This window comes from Symphodus melops (genome assembly GCF_947650265.1).
Source record: "Symphodus melops genome assembly, chromosome: 18".
Taxonomy (NCBI): Eukaryota; Metazoa; Chordata; class Actinopteri; order Labriformes; family Labridae; genus Symphodus; species Symphodus melops.
The window spans coordinates 584047-594046 of NC_136708.1; the positions used below are offsets into that span (position 1 = coordinate 584047).

The 10000-nt window shown below is 53.0% G+C and overlaps 2 protein-coding genes across 2 annotated transcripts in view; both read right to left on the bottom strand.

Moving 5' to 3' along the window:
* Positions 1-1892: 1892 nt before the first annotated feature.
* Positions 1893-4671, bottom strand: LOC306838902 (uncharacterized protein). The gene is made up of 3 exons (XM_079367317.1): positions 4187-4671; positions 3515-3808; positions 1893-3422 (listed from the first exon to the last, which is right to left on the bottom strand). Exons 1-3 carry the CDS (start codon positions 4452-4454, stop codon positions 2506-2508), a joined length of 1479 nt encoding a protein of 492 aa, XP_079223443.1. The 5' UTR covers positions 4455-4671; the 3' UTR covers positions 1893-2505.
* A 424-nt stretch (positions 4672-5095) lies between these two features.
* The window catches only part of LOC306839907 (uncharacterized protein), a 6572-nt gene continuing 1667 nt past the window's right edge, over positions 5096-10000 (bottom strand). Inside the window, exons 2-4 of the mRNA XM_079368854.1 lie at positions 8547-10000; positions 7609-7949; positions 5096-7305 (exon numbers count right to left, since the gene is read on the bottom strand). The exon at positions 8547-10000 is cut by the window's right edge and continues 29 nt beyond it. Coding sequence (XP_079224980.1) covers positions 5249-7305; positions 7609-7949; positions 8547-10000 — 3852 coding nt within the window. The 3' untranslated portion in view covers positions 5096-5248. The remainder of the gene's footprint in view (positions 7306-7608; positions 7950-8546) is intronic.

Genomic DNA, 10000 nt, shown 5'->3' on the forward strand with positions numbered 1-10000 from the left:
ATGTTGGTGTAACCTTGGTGACATATTGGTGTAACCTTGGTGACATATTGGTGTAACCTTGGCGACATGTTGGTGTAACCTTGTCATGCTAAACGTGTGCAGGAGCCATACCTGTCACACGGTCTTTCTCTGTGTAATTAGCTCACTAGCTTCAGTAAGCTAACCTGCCCTGAGTGTGAACAGGCAGTCAGGAAGATGAGCTGTCCAATGATGGGACAGGACTGATCCAAGGGGCCTCTCCAGGATTAATCTCAGCCCTATAAATTCACATTAGGCCCCTCCCCCACAGCCTGAGATATTGCTATAACCTCACCTTCATATCATTAATGACGCGTTTAAAGATTTGCATTAAAGTTGACAACACTGGACTCCTGGAGTACTTTCAGACAGCACACAAGAGAAGCAGAGACACTGGTGGAGACCAACAGATTGACAGGAGCAGTTTATGTTTGAGACTTCGATGTGCACAACAAACCTGAATATAAAAAACAGACACAATGTCAGCTGGCGTGTTTCAATAAAGTTTAAAACATGAAATCAGAACTTTTCTAAAAGAGGCTCTGCATGTTTAGTTCCAACATTTCCCCAGGCCGGCGTGTGTGTGTGTGTGTGTGTGTGTGTTGTTGTTAAAGTTAATGAACACACACTCGACCCTCAGAGCGTGTTTTAACAGGATACACCCGGTGGACCAGGAAGTCACTTAGTTACTCACATACGCACACAAACACACACTGCTGCCCTCTCTGTACCTCTTCCTGGAAATGATCACCACCCACACACACACACACACACACACACACACACACACACACACACACACACACACACACACACACACACACACACACACACACACACACACACACACACACACACACACACACACCCCCACACACACACACTCCTGTTATTAAAAGCCCTTGCATGTTTCTGGTGTCTAACGGTAAATGCGGCACATGAACGCAGCGTCCAGCTGAGCGCTGTCTGTGTGTTCTTAATGTAACAAACAGAACCAGGAAGTTAAGAGGGCCAATCAGCAGCTGAGGAGACATGATGTGTGGGGAACCACAGAGGTGTCAGTCAGTGATGATTGACAGTCTAAAGATGTGTTTGTGATGTTCTATGGGGCTGATGTGGCTCAGTGGTGGAGCAGGCGGTTCTTGGTTGGAGGTTTGAGTCCCACTTCCTGTGGTCATGCTGGAACGTCTTTGGGCAAGACGCTGAAGCGTGAATGATCTCTGATGGCGTTCAGATCAGTGAGTTAATCCTGATGGTGACTTGAAACATGATTGAGTGTGACGTGGTGTAAAAGAGCTCGGAGAGGTCAGAAGACTACGACCATATAAGGAGCGTCCATTTACCATTTACAGTGCACATTAGAGTTAATCTGAAGAACAACAACAGTCTGACATGTTGACTTTGTATAAAGAAACAAAAAGCTTGAGAATAAACCTGAGGTAATGACTCTTAAATGATGACCTTCGAATGAACAACAAACGTTAATATTTAACGAGCCGCTGAGAGGCAAATCAGGAACAAGTTCAGGACGACTGTTTTGGGCAGGTGATTAGAGGGGGCTGCCTGACGCATTGCACCCTGGGAAACTGTGGAGAAGGAGAGAGTCCAGCCCCTCTGAGCTGTGTGGACATGCGCCCCCAGCCCCGGTTATTTTCCCACCAAAGAGGTGACGCTCCACATCTAGTCTACGCTGTCCAGAATCAGACTTAAGATGAACATCCAAATAAGACTCCAATCAGGCAGGTGACCCCCTCAACAGTGAAGGCACAAATAAAGTCCAAAAATAAATCTAAATAAAAACAACCAAAAAGAATGATCAAATCCTGTGTCTGTGGAGGCGTTTCCTGTGTCAGTGGAGGCGTTTCCTGTGTCAGTGGAGGCGTGTCCTGTGTCAGTGGAGGCGTATCCTGTGTATTTGGAGGTGTGTCCTGTGTTTTTGGAGGTGTGTCCTGTGTCTGTGGAGGCGTGTCCTGTGTCTGTGGAGGCGTGTCCTGTGTCTGTGGAGGCGTTTCCTGTGTCAGTGGAGGCGTTTCCTGTGTCAGTGGAGGCGTGTCCTGTGTCAGTGGAGGCGTGTCCTGTGTCAGTGGAGGCGTGTCCTGTGTCAGTGGAGGCGTATCCTGTGTATTTGGAGGTGTGTCCTGTGTTTTTGGAGGTGTGTCCTGTGTCTGTGGAGGCGTGTCCTGTGTCTGTGGAGGCGTGTCCTGTGTCTGTGGAGGCGTGTCCTGTGTTTTTGGAGGCGTGTCCTGTGTCAGTGGAGGTGTGTCCTGTGTCAGTGGAGGCGTGTCCTGTGTCTGTGGAGGCGTGTCCTGTGTTTTGGGAGGCATGTCCTGTGTCTGTTGAGGTGTGTCCTGTGTCTGTTGAGGTGTGTCCTGTCAGTGGAGGCGTGTCCTGTGTCTGTGGATTTCAGTTCTTGGACAAAAGTCTACACCCCTCTCCCCCGTCTCTAGAGTCTTGAACTCTTACGTGTCGAAGTCCTGGAGGACTCCATTACGTGCTCCACTCACTTCCTACAGGTAGATCTGGGTGAAAAGTCATCAGGTGGAGGAACAGATCCTCCCTCCTGGTAAAGGCCTTCCTGCAGAGTCCACAGGTATGAAGTCTGCCCCCCCTGTGGACCTTCAGGTGTCTCTCCAAACTTTCTTTCCGAGCGAAGTCTTTGCTGCACACCTCACATTGGTACGGTTTCTCTCCAGTGTGGACTCGCTTATGGATCTCCATTCTTCTGATGGAGCTGCATTTAATCCCGCACACATCGCAGGTGCACCCAAGCTCTTTGTGGGACCGCAGGTGATCTCTTAGGGTTCTGGTGGACTCAAGACAGTCCCCGCAGACCCCACACCGGCTCTCAGGTTCCTTACAGTGGTTTTCAGTGTGTCGGACCAAAATGCCCAGAGTGTTGAAGGACATTCTGCAGAGTCTGCAGGTGAAGGACTTGTCAGGTTTTTGGAAGGGGACCTGCTGTCTGCGGAGGCTGCAGGACATCAGGTCCTGGTCCTGGGACAGGTTTCGTCTGACGTGTTTTTTCAGGGTTTGCTTTGAGCTAAATTGTCGGTCACAACCCTTGCAGACCAGCAGTTCCTGTTCCACAGGAGGCCCAGTCCATGCTCCCAGAGTCCTGTGTACACCTGGTTCCAGCTGAGCCTCATCACTGTCCTCTGTAGTGGATTCTGATTGGCTAACAGAGTCTTGGTTGAGGTCTTCAGATAGGTTGGTCTCTGGTTTCATGTGTGCAGGGGACTGGATGTGACTGGATAGAGGACTTCCCTCGTCTTTGTAGCTATCCATTGGCCAATCAGGACTTTGTGTAAACCTAGTGCCCAACTCCCCTTGTCCTGAAGACCCGCCCCCGTCATGTGTAAGGTTCAGATAAGAGCCCTGCATCCTCTCCTGCCGTTCTTCTTCACCTGAAGGTGAGAAAAACAGCTGTCTTAGTCTGAGCGAGACGCTATCAACTGAGAACATGGTTTAAGAACCAGAACCCCCCTCCAGTACTCACCAGTCTGTGCTCTGGGGAAGACCTCCAGATCTTCATCAAGTTCCTGCTTGACAACCAACACTTCCTGTGCGTTAACAACAGGACTAAGTCCAGGGTCATCGCTGAAAACCACAGGCTGTGTCTGATTGGACAAAGGGTTCTGGACTGTGTCAAGTCTCAACCTCATCCAGTCAAGACTCTGCATGGGTGTGATTACAGTCCCATCTGGTCCCGAAGCTCCGCCCTCTTCCAGTTTAATGAGTGGACTAAAGCTCCGCCCCCTCCCCTGTTCTTCTTCTTCTGTGGCGAAAACACCTGAGAGACAGAAACAGGACGATGGTGACATCACAGACGGACTTTGTTCTAGTCCACCGAGCCCCGCCCAGTTTCATACCTGCCCTGCGCATACCTCAACTCTTAAATGTGTCATTAGATTTCATTTAAAGAAATATATTTATGGTACCTTACTGTTGCTATGGTAACCTGTCCAGTATGTCCCTGTGTCCTGTTTGTCTTAAAGGTCACTAGTTCACTTTTTGCTCATGACTACAGACTGTTACTATGGTAACAGCTGATTCAGAATAGTCCCAGTTCCTAGAACCACAGCACCATCTGGCGGGAAATCCGCTACGTCACAGTTTAAATATTTACATTTATTGATCAAAGTAAAAAACAGCAGAGAGTCTCACACACCGGTCGGTTCACCCCCCGGCTCGTTCTCGGGTTCGACCCCCGGTTCACCCCCCGGCTCGTTCTCGGGTTCGACCCCCGGTTCATCCCCCGGCTCGTTCTCGGGTTCGACCCCCGGTCGTCCCTCCTTCTGTCGGTAGATCTCTGCTCTTAACCGAAACACCTCGCGCTCATACTCCGAGATCACGGAGGCAAAATGGCGGAGGATGTCGTCGGTGGCGGCGGAGAGCCGCTGGTCCACGAACATCCTCAGAGTGTGGAGCTTCAACATGACTGTACCGACCGAGAGGAGGAGCCGGTTTACCAGGAGGGTCGTCTCGATCCGAGTCACGTGGTGCCGACTCGCCTACTTAAGAAAATCAAACCATGTAACTGAACGTCAATCACGGATTCTCTCTCTCCGTTTTCTGTTTACTGTCATCATTGAACAGGCAGTTTGGTTTCCGGGTCACGTGACTGTGGAAACCAATCAGACAAGAGTAACGGAAGCACAGTGGCACCGTGAGGTCGCGCGCGCGCGCGCACATGTCCACATCAAGTAAATAATAATAGAAAAACAATTCTAAATAAAAGCTTACCAAATTTATTTTATACGCCAAATAAAGACATTTGAAACTGTAAACATTTTAGATGAATCATTTTTTGACAGCCATATGAATCATATAAACCGGTTTAGGGGCGGCTGTGGCTCAGTGGGTAGAGTCATCATCTCTCAGTCGGAAGGTCAGCGCCTGCCTCCCTTCAGAGATCAATAAAGTTCATCTTCTTCAGGAGAGACCAAACAGACTTTTTATTTCATCAACTCTGAGTCAAACATTCTGCTCGTCTCCACATTAAGAGTCCAGGTGGTCACCTGACCTGCAGGTCCAGACTCATCACCTGATGAGCAGCTGAAATCATCTTGCTGCTCTCCTCAGGTCACAAACACAGTGTGACGTTACCCAGCGTTTTCAAAGTGCTGCTAGCATCAAATTCAAAGGACATCATTTGTCACAATAAATATCTCAGTTTCAACATTTGACTTGTTCCGTTGTGTTTTTCCAGCTTCCTGTCTTGGTTTCAAGTCTACAGCTGGATGAAGTCTGGCTGCTGGTCTTCCTGCCTCCTGATAGGGGCCTCGTCAGTCAGGACCACCAGGTGCACCTTCATGTGGACGTCTCTGGAGCGTTTCTCCTGGTAGCTCTTCCCACAGATGGAACAGCTGTAGGGTTTCTCCCCGCTGTGAGTCAGCAGGTGTTTCTTCAGGTCGTTCTTGGTGACGAAGGCCTTGGAGCACAGGCTGCAGCTGAAGGCGCACTCCTTCCTGTGGAAGCGCAGGTGTATCTGCAGGTATCCTTTGGTGCTGAAGCTCTTCCCACAGAGGCTGCAGCTGTACGGTTTCTCACCACTGTGGGTCAGCATGTGGGCATTCAGCCCCCCCACCTGCCTGAAGGTGTTCCCGCAGACCAGACACTGGAAGGGTTTATCTCCTGTGTGGATCCTCTTGTGGACCTCCAGGACGTGGACCGACGCCAGGCTCTTCCCGCAGGTCTGGCAGGAGACTCGGTGGGTGGGTTTGTCACCCGTGTGTTTCCTGATGTGTGTGCTCAGAGCGCCGTTGTCCATGAACGTCTTCCCACAGAACTCGCAGATGTAAGGTCGCTCCCCGCTGTGGATCCTTCTGTGGCGCCGCAGGGCTCCAGGCCGCGGGAAGGACTTAGCGCAGATGCTGCAGACGTAAGGTTTGACCCCCGTGTGGCTCCGCATGTGAGTGTCGATGTTCTGAAAGGACTTACCGCAGACGTGACAGATCTTAGCGGCGTCTCTGTGGACTTGAAGGTGGTCTGTGAGGGTCTCTGATTGGAGTAAAGTCTGTCCACAGATTCCACACACAGACTCTGCTGAGTGAGTCTTCACGTGTTTCCTCAGACCGCCGTTGCTCTGAAACGACTCGCCGCACACTCTGCAGCAGTGACTGGTCTGAGGCGTCTCTGTGTCTTCTCCTTCAGTCGCACTGTCCTCAGTCTGAGACTTCAGACTCTGAGGGTCTGGCTCCGCGTGCTCCTTGTTGTGCATCTCCTTGGACTGAGTCTCTGTGAAGCTCCGCCCACAGAGCTGCTCGCCGCTGTGGATCTTCCTGTGCCTCCTCAGCGCCCCCACTCGGGGGAAGCCTTTGTCACATACGGAGCAGCGGTACGGTTTGATCCCTGTGTGGTTCCTCATGTGAGTCTGCAGGTTCTGGAAAGTCCTCCTGCAGACCGAGCAGGTCCCCCCGGTCTCTCTGTGGGACTGTAGGTGAGTCTGCAGAGCTTCAGGGGAGTCCAGCTGCTGTCCACAGACACCGCAGACGCTCGGAGCATCTCGGCGGTGCGTCTCTGCATGTTTCCTGAGGAAACCTTGGCTGTGGAACCAGTCCCCACAGACCCTGCAGGACCAAGACCCCTGAGGCCGCTTCAGACCAGAATCCTGCCTACTGTCCGTCTTTGACCGACTGTCCTCCCCGTCCTGTCTCTGCTCTCTGTCCTGGTCCTGGTGGGTCTTCAGATGGTCCTGCAGCAGCTGGTCTCTGCTGATGGTAAGTCCACAGACCGGGCAGACCTTGTTGGACCTCCTGCTGTGGATCTTCCTGTGTCTCCTGAGGGCTCCTGCACGGGGGAAGCTCTTGGTGCAGACCGAGCAGCTGTAAGGTTTCTCTCCGGTGTGACTACGCATGTGAGTCTCCATGTTTAGAAAAGTTTTGCTGCAGATCCCACAGACCCTCCTCCCTCTCGTGGGGTCCCTGTGAGACCTGAGATGGTCCAGCAGACAGTCTGAGGACTGGATCAGTTCTCCACAGACACGCTGGTCTGAGTGTGTCTTCACATGTTTCACCAGATTCCCCCTGTGACGGAAACTCTGTCCACAGACGACACAGCGCTGCGCTGCCGGCCAATCAGACGACGCCCCGCGCTGTCTGCCAGCATCAGAGCGGCGTCCTGTCTTTGAGCGTGCTAGCTCTGACGAGTCGTCGCCTCCCCTCCAGTCGTCATCGCTCTCGGCTGCTGAGGTGTCTGACGGGGCGGAGCTAAGCGGGGCAGTGAAGAGGTCAGCGGGTTCGCCCTCAGAACGCAGCAGGGGGTTCTTGTCAGCGCTGGACGTGGAATCTAAAAATGATTCAGATCAGTTAGTTCATGAGGAGACAGGAAAAAGTCATGAACACTCTTTATGTGCCGCTGTGACATCATCAGTCTGGGTTTAGCTTTATTTGTTTTGATGAAAGCTCCTTCAGGTCGCCTGCTAACAGCTGTTTGCTTAAAGCTCCTCCTTCTGTCTGTGTTCACATCATGCTGCTGTAAATGCCCCTCACTCCTGGATCTGGATCATCCTCAGGTCAATGCACCTGATACTCCATAACTATATCCTCTGAACTCGCCATGAATTACAGGACATTTGGCAATGACTCTCACCTATCCGGGTCAGTCGGACCTCCGGGCTCAGAACCGCCTCCAGCATCCGGCTCCGGCGGTTCTCCTCCACCTCCCTCTGCAGCAGTCCGACGATCCGCTCTGCCGCCGCCGCGAGCCGTTCGGTGAGCAGCAGCCTCAGGACGTGCAGCATGCGGCGGCTCGCTGGGCTCCGCTTCTTCAGCATGTCCAGAACCTCCGACCCGGCCCGGGACAGCTGCCGAGACACCGCCTCCGTCAGGGCCCGGAGCCCGCAGCGCGTCGGGGCTTCAGAGAGAGACATCCCGGGACAAGAGCCCGTCCGTCGGCCAACAGCAGTGAAAACAGGCCGGTCCGTTCCGGGTCAGAGAGTCCACGATGAAAGGGGGGCAGAGCTGGAGTCGCCCCCTGCAGGACGGGAGGACCATTCTGAGACGACCTCTGCTGTGTCAGCCAGAGACAACAACCCCTCTGAAGAGCTGACAGACGTCTCTTCGTCCTCTAACACAAAGAACTGTGATTGACAGGTGAACAGTCCAGGTGTAGCCCCGCCTGTCGCCCAATGACAGAAGGGATCAGCTCCCTGCACACGGTCTTCGTGGACAGTGCGCTCTCTTAGACTCTGAATCATTTATTCTTCACTACCTTTAAACACGAGGGATCATGAAATCAGCCACGTGTCCTTTGAAAACACAAACTCACCGCTGAGATACCTTCAGTTATATTTCACTAAAACAACACAACACATGTGAAACTGTTATGGAGAGAACATTCGACTCATTTTGATTGAAACTTTATTGGACAGAACCGACGAACAGAGCAATGATGAGGCTGGAGAGGTCACAGCTCCGGGTCCTGGACTATGGGATATGTTAAACTCACTTTGTAGTCCAGAGCCCTGCTGGGTCTTTCTCGAACAGGAAACATGCAAACACAGAGGCAACTTTAAGCCCCGCCCCTACAGCTGAATGAAGCCTGAATAGAAAGGGTCTGTCCTCAGCTGCTCCGAGCTCTGGTCCGGCTCGGACCCGGTCATAGCGTGGACCTTTAGGTGTCCGTTGAGCGAGCGTTTGGCCTGGAAGCTCTTACCGCAGACGGTGCAGCTGTATGGTTTCTCCCCGGTGTGGATCAGGATGTGTCGCTTCAGGTCCACGTCCTGCATGAAGCCCTTCCCGCACACCTGGCACAGGAAGCGTCTCTCCTTGTTGTGGAAGCGGACGTGTGTGTCCAGAGTGTTTTTCTGAGTGAAGCCCTTCCCACAGAGGCTGCAGGAGTACGGCCGCTCCCCCGTGTGGATCTTCAGGTGCATCTTCAGGTTGCCGCTCTGGTTGAAGGCTTTCCCGCAGAAGCTGCAGATGAATGGTTTCTCTCCTGAGTGGACCCTTAAGTGTAACTCCAGAGCAGAGTGAGCGGGAAAATTCTTCCCACAGATGTGACACGTGTTGCTGAAATCACGGTGCGATCTCAAGTGAGCAGAAAGACTGGCGGCGGACTCGTACTGGTGTCCACAGAGTCCACAGCGGCAGTCAGGGTCCTGCAGGTGAGTCTCCACGTGTGTCACCAGGTAGGTCCTCCTCTGAAAAAGGTCCCCGCACACCTTGCAGGAGTGTCTGGGCTCGGAGCTGCGTAGCCTCTTCGGTTTATCCGCACGCTCCTTCTCGTGTTTGGCCATGTGTCGCTGCAGGCCACGCGCCTTCATGAACTCCTTCCCGCAGACGCCACAGGTGTGCAGTCCCTGCTCCTCCCGGTGCTCCTGCAGGTGTCGCTCCAGAGACGACATGTGGCAGAATGCACGGCTGCACTCTGTACACTTGAACTGTTTCTCTTCGGTGTGGACGTGCATGTGTGACGTCAGGTTTCCCTTCTGACTGAACTTTTTGCCGCAGACGTCACAGGTGTACGGTTTCTCTCCAGTGTGCAGTCGCACGTGGAGCTCCTGTGCCAGAATGGAGTTGAACGTTTTGCCGCAGAAGGAGCAGGTTTTACTTTTCACCTGATGCATCTGCAGGTGACCCGCCAAGTCGGAGGCAGAATCTAAATACTCGCCACAGAAGCCACAACGGCAGTCTTTGTCCTGGGCACAGACCTGCAAAACGTGTTTGAGGAGGTAGCCTTTGGCCTGCAGCGTTCGGCCACACACCTGACAGTTAAAGCGCTGAGCGGGAGCGGACCGCTTGCGTGCGTTTGTGACTGTGAGCGCAGCTTTGTTTCTGCCAGCCAGCGGCGGCCGGCCTCTCTTCTTCTTCCTCCTCGGTGACGTCAGAGGTCGGCTCTGTCTGGTCCAGTCGCTGTCTGGATCCCCCTCACTGCTGGGGGAGGAGGAGCCAGCAGGCCTCAGGTAGGAGGCGGGGCTGTCTGCTTCTTCAGGTTCTGATTGGTTCAGGTCTGCAGGGTCCATCAGGGGCGCCAGGTCTCT